General features: G+C 55.6%; 1 protein-coding gene across 1 annotated transcript in view; it reads right to left on the reverse strand.

The window, feature by feature from the left end:
* Positions 1–22,330, reverse strand: part of LOC139232725 (P2R1A-PPP2R2A-interacting phosphatase regulator 1-like) — a 35,460-nt gene that overhangs the window by 7,451 nt on the left and 5,679 nt on the right. Inside the window, exons 2-8 of the mRNA XM_070863230.1 lie at positions 20,880–20,961; positions 14,433–14,489; positions 13,128–13,171; positions 9,483–9,537; positions 7,459–7,557; positions 5,114–5,202; positions 2,183–2,247 (exon numbers count right to left, since the gene is read on the reverse strand). Of these exons, the coding sequence (XP_070719331.1) occupies positions 2,183–2,247; positions 5,114–5,202; positions 7,459–7,557; positions 9,483–9,537; positions 13,128–13,171; positions 14,433–14,489; positions 20,880–20,961 (491 nt within the window). The remainder of the gene's footprint in view (positions 1–2,182; positions 2,248–5,113; positions 5,203–7,458; positions 7,558–9,482; positions 9,538–13,127; positions 13,172–14,432; positions 14,490–20,879; positions 20,962–22,330) is intronic.

Genomic DNA, 22,330 nt, shown 5'->3' on the forward strand with positions numbered 1-22,330 from the left:
TTCAAACTCAACGGCAGAGAAATGACCAATCAGCTTAGAGATGAAGAACAGCCACTGTAACAAAATACGTGCATAGTTTGCATACAGTAAAGGAGGGATAGGGGTTGTGCTCTGTTTAACAAAAGCTAGCACCAGCCAGGGTTTCAATTCCCGCAGAGCTGGAATTCCAGTGTCAGCCCTCCTATACCTCCTATACCTCCTATTCACCTACTGCAATTTTCAATAACCGCTGTGTGCTAATTAACATATTAAATTCAGCTGTAGGACTACTCGAACACATTTTTAAACTTGTTTAAATTAAATGAAACACTCCCTCCACCACTGGCGCACCGTGGCTACAAGATGCCCTGCAGCAACTCGCCAAGGCTTCTTCGGCAAAACCACCGCCTAGAAGGACAAGGGCAGCAGGTCCATGGGAACACCACCACCTCCACGTTCCCCTCCCAGTCACACACCATCCCGACTGGGAAATATATCGGCCGTTCCTTCATCGTCGCTGGGTCACAATCCTGGAACTCCCTCCCTAACAGCACTGTGGGAGCACCTTCACCACACGGACTGCAGCGGTTCAAGAAGGGGGCTCACCACCACCTTCTCGAGGGGCAGTTAGGGGGATGGGCAATAAATGCCGGCCTTGGCCAGCGACGCCCACATCCCAGGAACGAATAAAAAACAAAAGTTAACAACTGTTGGAACGGCGCAGACAGGAACTGAATGAGAGAGAACACAATTCTCAAACAGCGGGGGTCTGTGTCTGTCCATCCATCCGGTCATCTCGCTCCGCATATATCGCTCACAACTGTCTGTACCTATCTTAACCGTATGTAGTATCTGATTATGCTTCAAAACTGTCACTTTTCAATAAAATGCCTTATATCGCCTCAGACCCTTTGGGTATCTGTGTGTGTGTGTGACACGTGATCCTAATCTTACAAACCATAACTCGGTCTCTGTCTGTCTCCGCAGACGCGAGCTGACCCGCCGTGAGTTCCCAGTATTTTCTGGATTTTGTTTCTAGCGCCTGCAGCACTTGGCTTTCGTTTGAAAACTTCAGCATGTCGTTTTATTTTGAGATGGGGGTGAACTGAAGCAGCTATTGACACGTGGCATCAGCGTTGCCCCTTGGGGCCAGCGTGGCACCATGCAGGCCACAGGCTCCCTGGCACGAGGCTAAATGTTGGGAGCGCAGTCAGACTAAAGAAAGGCAGGTTAATGTTCAGTTCTGATGAAGGGCCCCGCCTGAACCGCTAACCTGTCCTTTGCTCTCACAGATGCTTCAGCTAGAGTACTGCGTGCAGCTCTGGGTCACCACATTACAGGAAAGATGTGATCGTACTGGAGAGGGTACGGAGGAGATTTACCAGGATGCTGCTGGGACTGGAGAATTTTAGCGATGAGGAAAGATTGGGTTTGTTTTCTTTGGAACAGAGGAGGCTGAGGCGAGACCTGATTGAGGTGTATAAAATGATGAGGGGCCTGGATAGAGCGGATAGAAAGGACCTGTTTCCCTTGGCAGAGGGGTCAACAACCAGGGGGCAGAGATTGAAAGTAATTGGGGAAGTTTAAAGGGGGATTTGAGGAGAATTTTTTCACCCAGAGGGTGGTGGGGGTCTGGAACTCACGGCCTGAAAGGGTGGTAGAGGCAGAAACCCTCACCACATTTAAAAAGTACCTGGATGTGCACCTGAAGCGCCGTAACCTGCAGGGCTTTGGACCGAGTGCTGGAAAGTGGGATTAGGCTGGGTAGCTCTTTGTCGGCCGGCACGGACACGATGGGCAGAAATGGCCTCCTTCCATGCTGTAAATTTCTGTGATTTTATGCCGATTAATCTGCTGTATATTCCCAGCACCTTATGCTCTTATCTTCGAGATTGGGTCCCTGTTTCTGTGCGTGTTTAATGACAGCGTGCATAATAAAATTGGTGACATCTTACATTCAGTGTGTTACCAACCCAATTGATTTGAGGAGTAAATGATGAGTGCAAACACACCCGCCCTCGCGAACAGAGGAACTTGAACTTCAACCTTTGAACTCGGAGGCGAGAGCGTCACCGATCGAGCCAAGCTGACACCGACAGTCAGGAAGTAACAGCAGGAAAGGATTGAAATGTGAAGTCAATGCATTAGTCAACGTGCTCTTTGTATGTGCGTTGTGAAGAGGTGTTACTGAAGATCCCCTTACCTTTCCTCTTTAATGGTCCCAAGGCACTGGGTCGTATCGCAACACTCGGGCTGACACTTCTCCTGCTGGGAAGGCAAAGACAGATTCAAACCTCGGGAGGCACCTCTCAATGGACCACACACACACTCTCTCTCTCTCTCTCTCTCATACACACATGAGCTCTTCCAATTGCCGTGCCGTACGACGTATTGTGGCAGGGTGAAGGAGGGCTCTGATCCCAGAGTTAGGGTGCAGCGCCCACCTTTGACAACCTCCCCATTTGCAGCTGGAGGTGGGAGGGGAGTTTCCCCAGCCAGGTGAATGTAAAAGGGGAGGTTCGGGGGCAATAAGGTTGGAGAGAGACGGGGGGGGGGGGGTGAGGGGCAGGGGGCCCGAGGCGAGGGACGGAGGGGGGGGCCGAGGGGGGCAGAGAGGGGGCGAGGGTGGCAGAGAGGGGGCGAGGGGGGCAGAGAGGGCGGGTGAGGGGGGCAGAGAGGGCGGGTGAGGGGGAGAGAGAGGGAGAGAGGGGGAGAGAGGGGGAGAGAGGGGGTGAGAGGGGGTGAGAGGGGGTGAGAGGCTGTTTCAATGCTAAATGTTGACATAAATGTGTTAGCAAAGATTGTGCCAACAGCAGGTTAGGAAGGGGTGGTGGACACACATATAGTCTGGTGTAGGCGAGAAGCAGCAGGGGAATGAATGATGGGTCATTTACTGGTATCTACCAATGTTGAGATTGAGGGATCACCCCTGGTGATCGAGCATGCCCACCTTAGGTATTCGCTGGGCGGAACATTTAGGTATTGTAGAATGATTTGTCACAAAAAATATTGAATGAGCGTTGTGTCCTTGCTCAGTACATTTCAAAACGGGCCATTGTTCTCTGTCGCTGGTTATGTAAAGGGATCATTTCACAGCTTGGGGAGACTCAAAGGTGTGGCGGTATTACTTCAAACAAGTTGTGCGGTGCACAAAGCAGCATTCGAAGCTGCCTTTGTCTTAGAATTTAGTGTCAGTGTGGCTCAGTGTGTAGCACTCTCTCGTTTCTGAGTCAGAAGGTTGTGGGTTCGAGTCCCACTCCAGGATCTTGTCGTACAAAAATTCTGACACTCCAGTGCAGTACTGAGGGAGCTCCGCACTGTCGGAGGGGCAGTACTGAGGGAGCGCCGCACTGTGGGAGGGGCAGTACTGAGGGAGCGCCACACTGTCGGAGGGGCAGTACTGAGGGAGCGCCGCACTGTCGGAGGGCAGTACTGAGGGAGCGCCGCACTGCCGGAGGGGCAGTACTGAGGGAGTGCCGCACTGTCGGAGGGGCAGTACTGAGGGAGTGCCGCACTGTCGGAGGGGCAGTACTGAGGGAGTGCCGCACTGTCGGAGGGGCAGTACTGAGGGAGCGCCGCACTGTCGGAGGGGCAGTACTGAGGGAGCGCCGCACTGTTGGAGGGGCAGTACTGAGGGAGCGCCGCACTGTCGGAGGGGCAGTACTGAGGGAGCCCCGCACTGCCGGAGGGGCAGTACTGAGGGAGTGCTGTACTGTCGGAGGTGCCATCTTTCGGAAGAGACGTTAAACCGAGGCCCCATCTGCCCTCTCGGGTGGATGTAAAAGATCCCATGGCTACTATTTTGAAGAAGAGCAGGGGAGTTCTCCCTGGTGTCCTGGGGCCAATATTTATCCCTCGATCGACATCACTAAAACAGATTATCTGGTTCATTATCACATTGCTGTGCGTGGGAGCTTGCTGTGCGCAAATTGGCGTTTCCCACATTACAACAGTGACTGCACTCCAAAAGTACTTCATTGGCTGTCAAGCGCTTTGAGACGCCTGGTGGTCGTGAAAGGCGCTATATAAATGCAAGTCTTTCTTTCCTTCATTACTCTCAGAGAAATAAGGCCACTGAGACACACAGCTAGGTGCTGTAATATCACAACTTGGCACCTCAGCCTCGGGCTTGTTTCTGGTGATAATTTTCGAAAATACGTAGGGCACTTTTAACAGAAACGAGGAGGAAAAAGGCACTGCGACGGTTTATCCTGGAATATACACTGAAATAATTACAATGGGGGAGGGGGGGAAAGAGTTTTTCCTATCTCTGTAACCCCCTCCAGCCCCACAACCCCCCGAGATATCTGCGCTCCTCTAATTCTGCCCTCCTGACCATCCCTGATTATAATCGCTCCACCATCGGTGGCCGTGCCTTCTGTTGCCTGGGCCCCAAGCTCTGGAACTCCCTCCCTAAACCTCTCCGCCTCTCTCTCCTCCTTCAAGTCGCTCCTTAAAACCAACCTCTTTGACCCAGCTTTTGGTCACCTGCCCTAATTTCTCCTTATGCGGCTCGGTGTCAAATTTTCAAATCTCATATTACTCCTGATGCACCTTGGGACATTTCGTTACGGTAAAGGTGCTATATAAATACAAGTTGTTGTTGTTATAACGAAAATACACGAGTCCACAGTGCAGGACGGACAGCAGGGCTGAATAGAGCAAGGGGAAAAAACACTCTCGCTCGCACACACTCTCTCCCGCTCGCGCACACACTCTCTCCCGCTCGCGCACACACTCTCTCCCGCTCGCGCACACACTCTCTCCCGCTCGCACACACACTCTCTCTCTCGCTCGCACACACACTCTCTCTCTCGCTCGCTCGCACACACACTCTCTCTCGCTCGCACACACACTCTCTCCCGCTCGCACACACACTCTCTCCCGCTCGCACACACACTCTCCTCCGCTCGCACACACACTCTCTCCCGCTCGCACACACACTCTCTCCCGCTCGCACACACACTCTCTCCCGCTCGCACACACACTCTCTCTCGCTCGCACACACACTCTCTCTCGCTCGCTCGCACACACACTCTCTCTCGCTCGCACACACACACACACACACACACACACACACACATAAACACACAGCAATAACTCGGGGACGCCGAGCTGAATAGGTTTCCCTCACCTTCCGAAACGGCGAGTGGGACTCGGAGAGGAGTTTGGGGTGACACCACCTTTGGGGATCAGGATATGCTGGGACGACGAGAAGTACTGCTGGAAAAGAAAGGCGGCATTGATCAGCCCGTCGGTGGCAAGTCGCCATCCCCCCATTCCCCACCTCCACCCCCCACCCCCCCTCTGTCTGCCCCAGCGAACCCCCCCCCCCCCAACCCCCTCCGTCCACCCCAGCGGCCCCACACCCCTCTGTCTGCCCCAGCGACCACCCCCCCCACACCCTCCGTCCACCCCAGCGACCCCCCCCCACCCCCTCCGTCCATCCCAGCGACCCCCAACTCCTCCTGCTGCCCCAGTGACCCGCCCCCACACCCTCCGTCCACCCCAGCGACCCCCCCCCACCCCCTCCGTCCATCCCAGCGACCCCCAACTCCTCCTGCTGCCCCAGCGACCCCCCTCCCTATCCAACCCCCTCTGTCTGCCCCAGCGAACCCCCCTCCAACCCCCTCCATCCACCCCAGCGAACCCCCCCCAACCCCCTCCGTCCACCCCAGCGACCCCCCCCACCCCCTCCGTCCATCCCAGTGACCCCAACTCCTCCTGCTGCCCCAGCGACCCCCCTCCCTACCCACCCCCCTCTGTCTGCCCCAGCGAACCCCCCTCCAACCCCCTCCGTCCATCCCAGCGACCCCCAACTCCTCCTGCTGCCCCAGCGAACCCCCCTCCAACCCCCTCCGTCCACCCCAGCGAACACCCCCCCAACCCCCTCCGTCCGCCCCACTCTGGCGCTGGCAGTAGACGCCCCGCCCCAACATTGGGGAATGTTTAAACTGAGCTCAGCGCCAAAAAATTGACTTTGGGCAAAATTGGGGGCCCTTCTCGCGATCGAGCTTTAAGCGGTGGGGACATTACATGGAATTGTAGACGCAAACCCACCACAGCATGGCGCACGGCGTTTCCCCAGCCGTTCGCTGTCCTGCTGAATAAGGTGCACCTTCCCACTCAACAGGGTCTTCAGCAGCGGCGTACTGCAACAGTTGAATGCTCTCCGCCCACACACACACACGGTCAGCTGGAGAATCACACGAGCTGCCTGAGGCGGATGATTTACGGTGATTCACACCAGGCCGCCCGCGCGATTCCCCAGGGGGCCGATTGCCGGCCAGGGCAGCAGGAGGTGAAAGGCCGCCCAATCCCAAACGTACGGTGTGCCAGCGAGCTCGAGCTGAGCCACGGCCAGGCTGCAGTTTGCAACGAAAGGAACTCGCTCACTTCCCTGCCCCAACCCAAAATACTGCAGGCCCCTTGAAACCTCACGCAGCCCTCTGTGCTAAAAGAGGCAACTGTCTTGCAAGAGCAAATCAATCAGCTACGGGTTTCTAAGTTTCGAACGTCGCAGCCCTCCCTCGGCACCGCAGCCCCCAGCACTGCAGTGAGAGTGTCAGCCTGGGCCGTGTCCACAACCTTCTGACTCCGAGGCGAGCGAGCTGCCCCCAAATGCAATCATCCCTCTTCGTCAGGTATCTCCCAGTAGGTGAAGTTTGCAAATAAGGAGATTTAAAAAAAAAATCATGTTGCCGGCTGCAGATATCCCGAAACATCGCAAGCCCCTGACAATCCCACGCCGCCTTTTGTCAAGAGCCTGCCGGAAACCTTGCCAAGACCAAATTCCTCGGGGGAGAAATCTGGCTGGATCGCGCCGCTCGCGAGGGGCGCCACAGGGCATGCGGCCGCGAGCGCCAGCATTCGCGCCGCTCGGCAAATTCCGTGTGGCAGCACCGGCGGTGCTGAGTATCGCCCGGGGAGCGCCGCGCCGGTGCGCAACGCCCCCCCCCCCCCCCCCCGGTATCGGCGCGGAGGCAACATTCGGTTTGCCCTTCACCAGTAGCGCCCCCCCCGGTGACCCCGCCAGAGAAGGCTGGCGTGTAGAGCTGTCCCGGGGGCGCTAAGGGAAGGAATGACTGCACGGGGTCAGTGCGCGCGCTAAGTTTTTTTTCCCACGATGCAACTTTATTTGGGGTGAGTAACGTATTGGCAATTTTTGTTTTGTTTTGCTCAGATTCTTTTATTTGTTGCAGAGACACCCCTCTCAGGGTGCACCGAGGTCAGCTCTTTAGCAACGGGATACTCAGTTGCACACCCGGCCTAGCGCCCCGAGAGAAGTGTGCAGCGCCTCCCTTAGCTGCTCCGCCCCACTCTCGGCGTGCAACCACAAAATGTTGCGGGCTGCCGTCGCGGACCATTTCCCCGGCGCTAAATTTAGCGACCGTCCGACATTCGCGTCTTTAAAATCATCCCCCCTCCCCGGCCCCTGCCCCGGCCGAATTCCCAGCGCCTCGCGCCGACGTGTCGTACCTTGCCGATCCGCGCCGGAGACGGGGAGAGGGGGGAGATATCATCCTTCGGCAGCGCCAGGATCGGGTGGTCCTGCTCCGCAGTCACCATCTGGTCCCACTGCCAAAGAAACACGGGCACCGGGTAAAACGGGCGGAATATTCCCACTCGCAGGGCAGTCCGCACCACTGCACGACAAAGCACAGTCTGATCAGGCCATTCAATCGCCACGACAACTGCTTTTTTTTCGGTGGGGGCTGGGGGAGGGGGAAGAGCGAAAAGAGCTTTCCGCTTCGGTCCTCGCCAGCCCGTCAACGTCCGCGAATTCACTTGTAGCAGGCGGAAAAGCCCAGCTGCATCCCCTCCCCCCGATTAGCCCCAGCACACACAAAGGGGAAGTTGAACCTAATGACGCCCTCTCCGCCCAACTCTGGACTGTCCTTCCTCTGAGGGTCATGTGACAAGCCCATCGCGAGCTGTTCACAAACGAAGGAGGTCGGAGTTGTGCACTTTTACACCGAGGCTACTTCCGTCAAGAGTTTCCCCATCTAATGCACGCTAAACATTCGAGGCCACAAAAAAAAAACCCACACGGGAAGTTAACAAGGTGAAGAACATCAGAAATAGGAGCAGGAGTCGGCCATTCGGCCCCTCGAGCCTGCTCCACCATTCAATACGATCGTGGCTGATCCGATCATGGACTCAGCTCCACTTCCCCGCCCGCTCCCCATAACCCTTCACTCCCTTATCGCTCAAAAATCTGTCTATCTCCGCCTTAAATATATTCAATGTCCCAGCCTCCACAGCTCTCTGGGGCAGGGAATTCCACAAATGGGCTGCCGCGTTTCCCACACCGCAACAGTGACTACACTCCAAAAGCACTTCACTGGCTTCAAAACGCCCCGAGACGTTCGATGGTTGCACAAATGCAAGTCCTTCTTTCTTTCCTGTCCCGAACGTGTATTTTTCCCAATTAATATTCCTCATAGTCAATCCTGGATGGGTGTCAAAAGGCTATTTGCCGATGAGGATGGGTATCACAGCCAAATCTATCTGATCCTCACCCAACGTTCATGCACACATATTTTCCTGAAAAAGGCTCAGTGGTTAGCAGAAAATAGGACCATGGACATTTTTAAAAGAGGCAGACAAAAAGCAGGACACTATAGACCAGTTAGCCTAACATCTGTAGTTGGGAAAATGTTGGAGTCCATTATTAAAGAAGCAGTAGCAGGACATTTGGAAAAGCATAATTCGGTCAGGCAGAGTCAGCATGGATTTATGAAGGGGAAGTCACATCCGACAAATTTGCTGGAGTTCTTTGAGGATGTAATGGACAGGGTGGATAAAGGGGAACCAGTGGATGTGGTGTATTTGGACTTCCAGAAGGCACTTGACAAAGCGTCACTAATTAGTCATCGAGTGGTTACTTCGGGCATTGGTGAGGCCACACCTGGAATACCGTGTACAGTTTTGGTTTCCTTATTTAAGGAAGGATTTACTTGCATCGGAGGCAGTTCAGAGAAGGTTCACTAGGTTGATTCTGGAGATGAAGGGGTTGACTTATGAAGAAAGGTTGAGCAGGTTGGGCCTGTGCTCATTGGAGTTTAGAAGAATGAGAGGTGATCTTATTGAAACATATAAGATTCTGAGGGGGTTTGACAGGGTAGATGCAGAGAGGATGTTTCCCCTCGTGGGGGAATCTAGAACCAGGGGGCATAGTCTCAGAATAAGGGGCCGCCCATTTAAAACTGAGATGAGGAGGAATTTCTTCTCTCAGAGGGTGGTGAATCTGTGGAATTCTCTGCCCCAGAGAGCTGTGGAGGCTGGGTCATTGAATATATTTAAAGGTGGAGATAAGACAGATTTTTGAACGATAAGGGAGTGAAGGGTTATGGGGAGCGGGCGGGGAAGTGGAGCTGAGGCCAAGATCGGATCAGCCATGATCGTATTGAATGGCGGAGCAGGCTCGAGGGGCCGAATGGCCGACCTCTGCTCCTAATTCTAATGTTGTGTTGGCCTGGTTCGGGGGCCGAGCTACTCACCAGCGTAAAGGCTTCCTCCCACGAGCAGCTCATCTGCATGGCTGTGTGTATCCCTCTTAACGGAGATGGAAGAGAGGGAAAAATACAAATCAGACAGCTGAACCACGTGTGCCACCTCCCCCGAGGGTAAGGCATTCCCCCGGGCTCCCCCAGCCACTGAGGTAAAGGCAGCATCTGCCAATGCCCACCAGGGAGAACCCCGATCGCCCTCTGCTTCTCAGCAGCGGGGCAGGATTCGGATGCTGATGATGAGTCCCGAGCTTCCCCGTCAATGCCAAACGGCCTGACACCCCCACGGCCTCTGTGGGATATTTCCAATCCTTCACCAGTGCAATGATGTGCCAACAGCAGAAGGATCTGCGCAAGGCGTTTGGTGAAGTCGGTTGGGAGGAGGCTTGTGTGAAACGCAAACCAGTTGGGCTGGGCGGGGGGAGGCGGGGGGGGGGGGAACAGAGGGTAAACAGAGGGAGGTTTAGTGCCACAGCACAGTGTCAGCTGTGGCTCGGTGGGCAGCACACTCGCCTCGGAGTCGCAAGATTGTGGGTTCGAGTCCCACTCCAAGAACTTGAGCACACAATCTAGGCTGACACGCCCAGTGCAGTACTGAGGGAGCGCCGCACTGTCGGAGGGGCAGGACTGAGGGAGCGCCACACTGTCGGAGGGGCAGGACTGAGGGAGGGCTGCACTGTCGGAGGGGCAGTACTGAGGGAGGGCCGCACTGTCGGAGGGGCGGTACTGAGGGAGGCCGTATTGTCGGAGGGGCAGTACTGAGGGAGCGCCGCACTGTCGGAGGGACAGTACTGAGGGATCGCCGCACTGTCGGAGGGGCAGTACTGAGGGAGCGCCGCACTGTCGGAGGGACAGTACTGAGGGATCGCCGCACTGTCGGAGGGGCAGTACTGAGGGAGCGCCGCACTGTCGGAGGGACAGTACTGAGGGATCGCCGCACTGTCGGAGGGACAGTACTGAGGGAGCGTTAAACCGAGGCCCCGTCTGTTCTCAGGTGGAGATAAATCTATTCCATGGCCACTATTTTGAAGAAGAGCAGGGGAGTTCTCCCTAGTGTCCTGGGGCCAATATTTATCCCTCAATCAACATCACGAAAACATCTGGGTCATTATCACATTGCTGTGTGTGGGAGCTTGCTGTGCGCAAATCAGCGTTTCCCACATTACAAAACTGATGGCACGCCAAAAGTACTTCATTGGCTGTAAAGCGCTTTGAGACATCTGGTGGTCGTGAAAGGCGCTACATAAATGCAAGTCTGTCTTTATTTTAACTATCAGCTGTTGTTCTGCTTCCCCCAGCAGTGTGACACTGAAACAGCAGCTCCTCCGCAGTCCTGCCTCCGCACGCCTTCAATCTCTCTGCTGGATTCCCTCCAGTTTTAAGTCAGCAGTTTGGAGTGTGCGCGTGCCGGAATGGAAGTTGCCCTTTCCAAGTATCAGTGTGCAGGAGGAGCGACAACTGATAGAAGGCACTGGTTCCGACCGCTGCCTGGTGCCAAGTCTGTGGAGAAACTGCTCCAACCAAGAAAGAGTACTGAGGATCGAACCACCCCACACACTCCACTCCAAACATATAAATGAATAAATACAGTACTTCCTGCTTAGTATCTGCGTCAGCTGTGACTCACTGGATAGCACTCTGGCTTCTGAGTCAGAATGCTGTGGGTTCAAGTCCCATTCCAAGGATTTGAACACTAAAATAGAGGCAGACACTCCACTGCAGTGCTGAGGGAGCGAGGGAGCGCCACACTATCGGAGGGGCAGTGCTGAAGGAGCGCCACACTGTCGGAGGGGCAGTGGGGCAGTACTGAGGGAGCGCCATACTGTCGGAGGGGCAGTGCTGAGGGAGCGCCGCACTGTCGGAGGGGCAGTGCTGAGGGAGCGCCGCTCTGTCGGAGGGGCAGTGCTGAGGGAGCGCCGCACTGTCGGAGGGGCAGTGCTGAGGGAGCGCCGCACTGTCGGAGGGGCAGTGCTGAGGGAGCGCCGCACTGTCGGAGGGGCAGTGCTGAGGGAGCGCCGCACTGTCGGAGGGGCAGTGCTGAGGGAGCGCCGCACTGTCGGAGGGGCAGTGCTGAGGGAGCGCCGCACTGTCGGAGGGGCAGTGCTGAGGGAGCGCCGCACTGTCGGAGGGGCAGTGCTGAGGGAGCGCCGCACTGTCGGAGGGGCAGTGCTGAGGGAGCGCCGCACTGTCGGAGGGGCAGTGCTGAGGGAGCGCCGCACTGTCGGAGGGGCAGTGCTGAGGGAGCGCCGCACTGTCGGAGGGGCAGTGCTGAGGGAGCGCCGCACTGTCGGAGGGGCAGTGCTGAGGGAGCGCCGCACTGTCGGAGGGGCAGTGCTGAGGGAGCGCCGCACTGTCGGAGGGGCAGTGCTGAGGGAGCGCCGCACTGTCGGAGGGGCAGTGCTGAGGGAGCGCCGCACTGTCGGAGGGACAGTACTGAGGGAGCGCTGCACTGTCGGAGGGGCCATCTTTCGGATGAGATGTTAAACCAAGGCCCCGTCTGCTCTCCCTCAAAAGATCCCACGGCACTATTTCGAAGACGACCAGGGGAGTTCTCCCCGGTGTCCTGGGGCCAATAATTATCCCTCAACCAACATAACAAAAACACTTGATCTGGGTCATTATCACATCGCTGAGTGTGGGAGCTTGCTGTGCGCAAATTGGCGTTTCCCACATTACAACAGTGACTACACTCCAAAAGTACTTAATTGGCTGTAAAGCGCTTTGAGACATCTGGTGGTCGTGAAAGGCGCTATATAAATGCAAGTCTTTGTTTCTTTCTTTGTAAATGCGCTGCCTTGCGTTGCTGAGATTAGACACCACGATGAGCCCAGGCTCGATCTGAGTTTGTGCTGAGCAGTCGAGACCCCAGGGTAGGGAAGGTGGAGGACTGAGGGAGTGCCTTCCGACTCTCACCGTCAAGGGTCTACCTTGAAGAATGGCGACTTGGGCATTTAAAAACACCGCGAGTTGTTGTGATCGGAAACGCGCTGCCTGAAAGGGCGGTGGGAGCAGATTCAATAGTGACTTTCAAACCGGGAATTGGATAAATACTTGACGGGGAAACATTCACCGGGCTGTGGGGAAAGAGCAGGAGGAGACTGGGACTGATTGGACAGTATAACTTATGCCCCTGTGAGGATGCTCACTGGTTTGGAGAGCTGTTGCATTGTGGGTGGCTTAGCCAGTCACATGATGTTCACAAGACTCAATAAAACCCCGACCAGTTGGGTCTAGGTCATCCACGATGAGGTATGCAGTTGTGAGCCTGGTGGATGAACCAGTAATGTGTCGTGTGATTGTTAAACCTTTGTTAATAAACCAACTAGTTCTTAATAGCAATGTGTTGCTACGGATTCTTAAGCAAAGAACCCATGAAGCAAATACATTACAGGCAGCTCTTTCAAAGAGGCCCGATGGGCTCCATCATTCTCTGACCAGAGGAGACTTAATACAACCTATAGTTAGAAGAGTAAGAAACCTTGGTCGGTACATTCAGGAGTGGACAGTTGAAAACTGGGAAGGTGGGAATGCAAACGAACGCAAATTGCAATCAAGAAACCACCAAAAGGTGTCCCCAATAATCGAGGATTCACACGAACCGGGCAGGAAGCTGAAAGTTCCGAATGCCAAACTCACCTTTCGTGTGCAGTCTCCCGATTCATCACATCCATGCTCTCCTCCTGAAACGTAAAAGAGGCAATTGTCTTTTAGTGTCACCTTGGAGTCAGATTGTTGTGGGTTCAAGAACCGCTCCATGGGGCTGACACACCCAGTGCAGTGCTGAGGGAGTGCCGCGCTGTCGGAGGGGCAGTGCTGAGGGAGTGCCTCACTGTCGGAGGGGCAGTGCTGAGGGAGCGCCGCGCTGTCGGAGGGGCAGTACTGAGGGAGTGCCGCGCTGTCGGAGGGGCAGTGCTGAGGGAGCGTCTCACTGTCGGAGGGGCAGTGCTGAGGGAGCGCCGCGCTGTCGGAGGGGCAGTACTGAGGAGCCCCGCGCTGTCGGAGGGGCAGTGCTGAGGGAGCGCCGCGCTGTCGGAGGGGCAGTGCTGAGGGAGTGCCGCGCTGTCGGAGGGGCGATACTGAGGGAGCGCCGCACTGTCGGAGGGGCAGTACTGAGGGAGCGCCGCACTGTCGGAGGGGCAGTGCTGACGGAGCGCCGCACTGTCGGAGGGGCAGTGCTGAGGGAGTGCCGCGCTGTCGGAGGGGCAGTGCTGAGGGAGCGCCGCGCTGTCGGAGGGGCAGTGCTGAGGGAGTGCCGCGCTGTCGGAGGGGCGGTAGTGAGGGAGTGCCGCACTGTCACAGCTGGTTCACTGATGCCCCTTTAGGGAAGGAAATCTGCCGCCCTTACCATGTCTGGGCGATATGTGACTCCAGACCCACAGCAATGTGGTTGACTCTTAACTGCCCTCTGAAATGGCCCGGCGAGCCACTCAGTTGTATGAGGCGGCTCACCACCACCTTCTCGAGGGCAATCAGGGATGGGCAATAAATTCTGGCCACACCGACATCCCGAGAATGAATAAATAAGACAGTCACTACTAACTCCAATGGGGAATTCAGGAGAAGCTTCTTTACCCAGAGAGTGGTGAGAATGTGGAACTCGCTGCCACAGGGAGGGGTTGAGGCGAATAGTATCGATGTATTTAAGGGGAAGCTGGATAAACACACGAGGGAGAAAGGAATAGAAGGAGATGGTGATGGGGTGAGATGGAGAGGGGTGGGAGGGGGCTGGTGTGGAGCATAAACCCCGGCACGGAGCGATGGGGCCATGGCCTGTTCCTGGGCCGTACATTCTGTCACCTACATGTGGTTGAGCCGTTGACCCAGGGGCACAATTACTGCGGACACTTCGACTGTGAAGGAAGCCTCTTGACCTGACTGGAACATCGGCACAATATACTCGAGCGAGTTTAACTGCGCCGTACGCCACGAGGCAAGCCTTACCTGCCTAATCTGGTCAATCCGGCTGCTGAAGGTTCGGAATGGTGACAGCGGGAAAGACTGGAGAGAGGAGGGGGGAACAAAAACAAACATCACAAAGCCCATCCTTCAACTCGTTCATTGTTTGTTACTAATTGCAAGCTGACCTGAATATTTATAGTTTGCGTAACCGGCAAAACTGTGGAGTCACTGTTCTACCGAGCAGCTATGAAATGAAGTGGGATTTGAACAGTGCGTCCAGGCACAGATGAACTGGTCAGCTGTCAAAGTCAGCCGTGGCTCAGTGGGCAGCACACTCGCCTCTCAGTCAAAAGGTTGTAGGTTCAAGTCCCACTCCAAGGACTCGAGCACATAATCCAGGCTGACACTCCCAGTGCAGTACTGAGGGAGCGCCGCACTGTCGGAGGGCAGTGCTGAGGGAGCGCCGCACTGTCGGAGGGGCAGTACTGAGGGAGCGCCGCACTGTCGGAGGGGCAGTATTGAGGGAGCTCCGCACTGTCGGAGGGCAGTGCTGAGGGAGCGCCGCACTGTCGGAGGGGCAGTACTGAGGGAGCTCCGCACTGTCGGAGGGGCAGTACTGAGGGAGCGCCGCACTGTCGGAGGGGCAGTACTGAGGGAGCGCCGCACTGTCGGAGGGGCAGTACTGAGGGAGCGCTGCACTGTCGGAGGGGCAGTATTGAGGGAGCTCCGCACTGTCGGAGGGCAGTGCTGAGGGAGTGCCGCACTGTCGGAGGGGCAGTATTGAGGGAGCTCCGCACTGTCGGAGGGGCAGTACTGAGGGAGCGCCGCACTGTCGGAGGGGCAGTACTGAGGGAGCGCCGCACTGTCGGAGGGGTAGTGCTGAGGGAGTGCCGCACTGTCGGAGGGGCAGTACTGAGGGAGCGCCGCACTGTCGGAGGGGTAGTGCTGAGGGAGTGCCGCACTGTCGGAGGGGCAGTACTGAGGGAGTGCCGCACTGTCGGAGGGGCAGTACTGAGGGAGCGCCGCACTGTCGGAGGGGTAGTGCTGAGGGAGCCCCACACTGTCGGAGGGATAGTACTGAGGGAGCGCCGCACTGTCGGAGGGGCAGTACTGAGGGAGTGCCGCACTGTCGGAGGGGTAGTGCTGAGGGAGTGCCGCACTGTCGGAGGGGTAGTGCTGAGGGAGTGCCACACTGTCGGAGGGGTTGTACTGAGGGAGTGCAGCACTGTCGGAGGGGCAGTACTGAGGGAACGCTGCACCGTCGGAGGGGCAGTACTGAGGGAGCACCACACTGTCGGAGGGGCAGTGCTGAGGGAGTGCCACACTGTCGGAGGGGCAGTACTGAGGGAGCGCCGCACTGTCGGAGGGGTAGTGCTGAGGGAGTGTCGGAGGGGCAGTACTGAGGGAGCGCTGCACTGTCGGAGGGGCAGTACTGAGGGAGTGCAGCACTGTCGGAGGGCTAGTGCTGAGGGAGTGCCACACTGTCGGAGGGGCAGTACTGAGGGAGCGCTGCACTGTCGGAGGGGCAGTGCTGAGGGAGCGCTGCACCGTCGGAGGGGCAGTGCTGAGGGAGCGCTGCACCGTCGGAGGGGCCATCCTTTGGATGAGATATTAAACCGAGGCCCCATCTGCTCTCTCAGGTGGGTCTAAAAGGTCCCATGGCACTATTTCGATGAAGAGCAGGGGAGGTGTCCTGGGGCCAATATTTATCCCTCAATCAACATCACAAAAATAGAAGAGGCGAACAGAACAATAATCAGATGGAATCATAGAAAGAGGCATTCGGCCTATCGTAAGAACGTAAGAAATAGGAGCAGGAGTCGGCCATGTGGCCCCTCGAGCCTGCTCCGCCATTCAATACGATCATGGCTGATCTGATCATGGACTCAGCTCCATTTCCCCGCCCGCTCCCCATAACCCTCGACTCCCTTATCGTTCAAATATCTGTCTATCTCCAACTTAAATATATTCAATGTCCCAGCCTCCACAGCTCTCTGGGGCAGAGAATTCCACAGATTCACCACCCTCGGAGAAGAAATTCCTCCTCATCTCCATCTTAAATGGGTTACCCCTTATTCTGAAACGATGCCCCCTAGTTCTAGATTCCCCTTAGTTCTGCTAAGGGATGTACGTCTTTCCCATCCACGCTATCTGGGGCCCCTCATAGTTTTATACACCTGAATTAAGGGGAAACATCCTCTCTGCATCTACCTGTCCAGCCCCCTCAGAATCTTACGTTTCAATAAGATCCCCTCTCATTCTTCTAAACTCCAATGAGTATAGGTCCAACCTGCTCAACCTTTCCTCATAAGACAACCCCTTCATCTCATGAATTAACCGAATGAACCTTCTCTGAACTGCCTCCAATGCAAGTATAGCCTTCCTTAAATACGGAGACCAAAACTGTACGCAGTACTCTCGTGCCTGTGCTGGCTCTTTGAAAGAGCGATCCGATTAGTTCCACTCTCGAACCCTGCCCTTTCCCCACAGCCTTACAAAATTTCCTCCTTCTCTTTTCAAAGTTACAATTGAACCTGCTCCCACCGCCCTTTATAACTCGCTGTGTAAAAAAAATCATCTCCCCCGCCTCTAGTTCCTTTGCCAATGAGCTTAAAGCTGATCTCAAACAGAAAACAGCGCAGTGAATGTTGCCAGAATCAGAAAGGTACAAGTGAGAGCTTGAGCAATGTCCTAAAATGTCAGTGAAAAGCGTGGCAAAGGGCCAACTAGTAATCAGCCCAGGTCACCGAAGGGAACAGTTACGGGGTGTGACATCAGCTGGTCTCAGCATGTCGAGGCTCTGGCCTGTGGCTCACAAGACTTCAAATCCTTGTCCCCGTGTTCAAACAACCCAACACGGCCTGGCTCCCCCCCACTCTCTGTGTCTGTCGCCCCCTCCTCCAGACCTGCGACCCTCCCAGAACTCTGCGCTCCTCCGACTCTGGCCTCTTACAACATTACAACAGTGACGACACTTCAAAAATATTCACTGGCTGCAAATAGAATCATATATAAATTATGTCACAGGAGGCCATTTCGGCCCATCGTGTCAGTACCAGTCGAAAAAGAGCTACCCAACCGGCTCCCAACTTTCCAGATCTAGGTCCGTAGCCCTGCAGGTTACGGCACTTCAAGTGCACATCCAAGTACTTTTTAAATGTGGTGAGGGTTTAAGAACATAAGAAATAGGAGCAGGAGTAGGCCACAAGGCCTCTCGAGCCTGCTCCGCCATTTAATACGATCATGACTGATCCGATCATGGACTCAGCTCCACTTCCCCGCCCGCTCCCCATAACCCCTCATCGATTTCTGCCTCTACCACCCTTTCAGGCAGTGAGTTCCAGACCCCCACCACTCTCTGGGTGAAGACATTCCCCTCAAATCCCCTCTAAACCACCCCCAATTACTTTAAATCTATGCCTCCTGGTTGTTGACACCTCTGCTAAGGGCGTTGGTCCGTCCTATCCACTCTATCCAGGCCCCTCATAATTTTATACAGCTCAATTAAATCTCCTCTCAGCCTCCTCGGTTCCAAGGAAAACTACCCCTGCCTATCCAATCTTTCCTCACAGCTAAAGCTTTCCAGTCCTGGGAGCAGCCTTGCAAATCTACTCTGCACCCTTTCGAGTGCAATCACATCCGTTGAGACGTCCGGTGGTCGTGAAAGGCGCTATATAAATCCAAGTCTTTCCTGCACACTCCCCCACTCCCTTTGTCCCACCAATGGCGGCCGAGCCTTCAGCTGTCTGGGGCCCAAGCTCCAAAGTTCACTAAACCTCTCCGTCTCACCACCTCTCCTCGAAGGTGCAGCTTCTGGTCACCTGCCCCAACACCTCATGAGGCTCGCTGTTCATTTTTGTCGCATTCCACACCTGTGAAGCACCTTGGGATGTTTTACTACGTTAAAAGCTGCTGTTGTAAAATGAATCTTCAGCACCACATAATTCATTTTTTAAACCGCTAAAACAAGGCCAAAATGACACAGGAAAGTTAAATGGAAAATTCACCAGTTACTGCTTGGAGCGGCAAAATAATAAAAAATACATTTTGGTTTGAGCAAAAAGGATATTTCCTGCCCCGATGCCAACCAAAATATTTAAGTCCAGTGAATGAAATGGCGCTGGATTGGAGGCCTGCCCGTGTCCTAACGCGCATTGAGTCCCGCTCACCCATCACCCCCTGTGCTCGCTGACCCGTGTCCTAACTCGCACCGAGTCCCGCTCACCCATCACCCCCTGTGCTCACTGCCCCGTGTCCTAACTCGCACCCAGTCCCGCTCACCCATCACCCCCTGTGCTCGCTGCCCAGTGTCCTAACTCGCACCCAGTCCCACTCACCCATCACCCCCTGTGCGCACTGCCCCGTGTCCTAACTCGCACCCAGTCCCGCTCACCCATCACCCCCTGTGCTCACTGCCCCGTGTCCTAACTCGCACCCAGTCCCGCTCACCCATCACCCCCTGTGCGCGCTGCCCCGTGTCCTAACTCGCACCGAGTCCCGCTCACCCATCACCCCCTGTGCTCACTGACCTACATTGGCTCCCGGTTAAGCAACGCCTCGATTTCAAAATTCTCATCCTTGTTTTCAAATCCTCCATGGCCCTCGCCCCTCCCTATCTCTGTAATCTCCTCCAGCCCCACAACCCCCCCCCCCCCCCCCCCGAGATCTCTGCACTCCTCTAATTCTATCCTCCTGAGCATCCCTGATTATAATTACTCCACCATCGGTGGCCATGCCTTCTGTTGCCTGGAGCCCAAACTCTGGAACTCCCTGCCTATATTCTCTAGAGTTTAGAAGAATGAGAGGTAATCTCATTGAAACATACAAATTCCAGGGCTTGACAGGGTAGATGCAGGAAGGATATTTCCTTTGGCTGGGGAGTCTAGAACCAGGGGTCACAGTCTCAGGATAAGGGCTCAGCCATTGAGGACTGAGCTGAGGAGGAATTTCTTCACTCAGAGGGTGGTGAATCTTTGGAATTCTCTGCCCCAGAGGGCTGTGGAGACTCAGTCGTTGAGTATATTAAAGACAGAGATCGATAGATTTTTGAATATGAAGGGAATTGAAGGATATGGGGATCGGGTGGGAAAGTGGAGTTGAGGTCGAAGATCAGCCGTGGTCTTATTAAATGGTGGAGCAGGCTCGAGGGGCTGAATGACCGACTCCTGCTCTTAATCCTTATGTTCTAACCATTTCTGCCTGTCTTTCCTCCTTCAAAACGCTCCTTAAAACAAAAGATACCTCTTTGACCAAGCTTTTGTTCACCTGTCCTCATTTCTACTTCTGCCAAATTTGTTATCTCGTAATACTCCTGCGAAGCTCCTCGGGACGTTTCACTACGTTAAAGGTGGTATGCCACTACAGGGAGCAGTGCATGCTGCTGCAGGAGGGCGACGGCTGACTGCAGTTTGGGCAGGTACAGCGGGAGCGGCGAGGTCGGGGCGAGGGAGCAGCGAGAGTTCGTAGAGGGACGTGATCGGGGCCCGGGAGAGGCGAGGGCCCAGGGGCAGCACGGACCAGCCCACACTGTGCGATATGTGGGCGCACTGGGTCCGTGCAGCAGAGCAGGTCTCCAGTTGTCCTGGTTAAGCCTTGCCACTGGACCGAGACCTCGCTCTGTCAAGCCCGTGTGGTGGCTGGTGTGCAACGGTCACCCCACGTTAAAACAATCCACCCACAGGCATCTTCCACCCTTCAGGATGTAGTTCGGGATCCGGAATATTAGGTCCTTCATTGAAACACCTGTGAACTCATCCCTTTTCGGCGTGGAAGCAAGTCATCCTCGCTTCGAGGGACTGCCTATGGAAACACAGAAAATAGGTGCAGGAGTAGGCCATTCGGCCCTTCGAGCCTGCACCACCATTCAATATGATCATGGCTGATCATTCCCTCAGTACCCCTTTCCTGCTTTCGCTCCATACCCCTTGATCCCTTTAGCCGTAAGGGCCATATCTTACTCCCTCTTGAATATATCTAACGAACTGGTCTCAACAACTCTCTGTGGTAGAGAATTCCACAGGTTCACCACTCTCTGGGTGAAGAAGTTTCTCCTCATCTCGGTCCTAAATGGTTTACCCCTTATCCTTAGACTGTGTCCCCTGGTTCTGGACTTCCCCAACATCGGGAACATTCTTCCTGCATCTAACCTGTCCAGTCCTGTCAGAATCTTATATGTTTCGATGAGATCCCCTCTCATTCTTCTAAATTCCAGTGAATATAAGCCTAGTCGATCCAGTCTTTCTTCATATGTGAGTCTTGCCATCCCGGGAATCTGTCCGGTGAACCTTCGCTGCACTCCCTCAATAGCAAGAACATCCTTCCTCAGATTAGGAGACCAAAACTCAACACAATATTCCAGGTGAGGCCACACCAAGGCCCTGTACAACTGCAGTAAGACCTCCCTGCTCCTATACTCAAATCCCCTCGCTGTGATGATGATGTTAAAAATACAAGTTGTCCCTGCTGTAAGTGGCACGTCACATTACTCACCGAGCTCGAACAGCTGAGGTTCACCGAGGCACTGCTCCTCCGACATCGCAGGGAGGTCGGCTGGAACACTGGCGATGAGTCGCTGCAAGAGACAAGAGAGAGGGGGATTAGCCGGCGTTTGCTCCCAGGACTCAGGCGGGGTCTCGTTGTTTTCAGGGCGTCAGCGTGCGCAACAGCTCACTCGCCTTGGGCCAACACCAGCGGACAGTGCGGCGCTCCCTCAGTACTGCCTCTCCGACAGTGCAGCGCTCCCTCAGTACTGCCTCTCAGACAGTGAGGTGCTTCCTCAGTACTGCCCCTCCGACAGTGCGGCACTCTCTCAGTACTGCCCCTCCGACAGTGCGGCACTCTCTCAGTACTGCCCCTCCGACAGTGCGGCGCTCCCTCAGTATTGCCTCTCCGACAGTGCGGCGCTCCCTCAGTACTGCCTCTCCGACAGTGCGGCGCTCCCTCAGCACTGCCTCTCCGACAGTGCGGCGCTCCCTCAGTACTGCCTCTCCGACAGTGCGGCGCTCCCTCAGTACTGCCTCTCCGACAGTGCGGCGCTCCCTCAGTACTGCCCCTCCGACAGTGCGGCACTCCCTCAGTACCGCCCCTCCGACAGTGCGGCGCTCCCTCAGTACTGCCCCTCCAACAGTGCGGCGCTCCCTCAGTACTGCCTCTCCGACAGTGCGGCGCTCCCTCAGTAATGCCCCTCCGACAGTGCGGCGCTCCCTCAGTACTGCCCCTCCGACAGTGCGGCGCTCCCTCAGTACTGCCCCTCCGACAGTGCGGCGCTCCCTCAGTACTGCCCCTCCGACAGTGCGGCGCTCCCTCAGTACTGCACTGGGAGTGTCAGCCTGTATTTGTGTGTGCTCGAGTGGGTCTTGACCCCACAACCTTCTGACTCAGAGGCGAGAGAGGGTGCTGCCCACTGAGCCATGCCTGACGCCTGCGTCTGCGCACATTCAGAGTCTGAACTCCACGGCATAGTCAACATCTTCACTGAGGCGTACGAAAGCCTGGGCCTTACACTAAATATCTGTAAGACAAAGATCCTTCACCAGCCTGTCCCCGCCACACAGCACTGCCCCCCAGCCATCAAGATCCACAGCGTGGCCCTGGACAACGTGGACCATTTCCCATATCTCGGGAGCCTCTTATCAACAAGAGCAGACATTGACGACGAGATCCAGCACCGCCTCCAGTGCGCCAGCGCAGCCTCCGGTCGCCTGAGGAAAAGAGTGTTTGAAGACCAGGCCCTCAAATCCACCACCAAGCTCATGGTCGACAGGGTTGTAGTAATACCCGCCCTCCTGTATGGCTCAGAGACATGGACCATGTACAGTAGACACCTCAAGTCGCTGGAGAAATACCACCAACGATGTCACCACAAAATCCAAAAATCCCCCGGGAGGACAGACGCACCAACGTTAGCGTCCTCGACCAGACCAACATCCCCAGCATCGAAG

The sequence above is a fragment of the Pristiophorus japonicus genome, chromosome 20 (genome assembly GCF_044704955.1).
Source record: "Pristiophorus japonicus isolate sPriJap1 chromosome 20, sPriJap1.hap1, whole genome shotgun sequence".
NCBI classification, from domain to species: Eukaryota; Metazoa; Chordata; class Chondrichthyes; family Pristiophoridae; genus Pristiophorus; species Pristiophorus japonicus.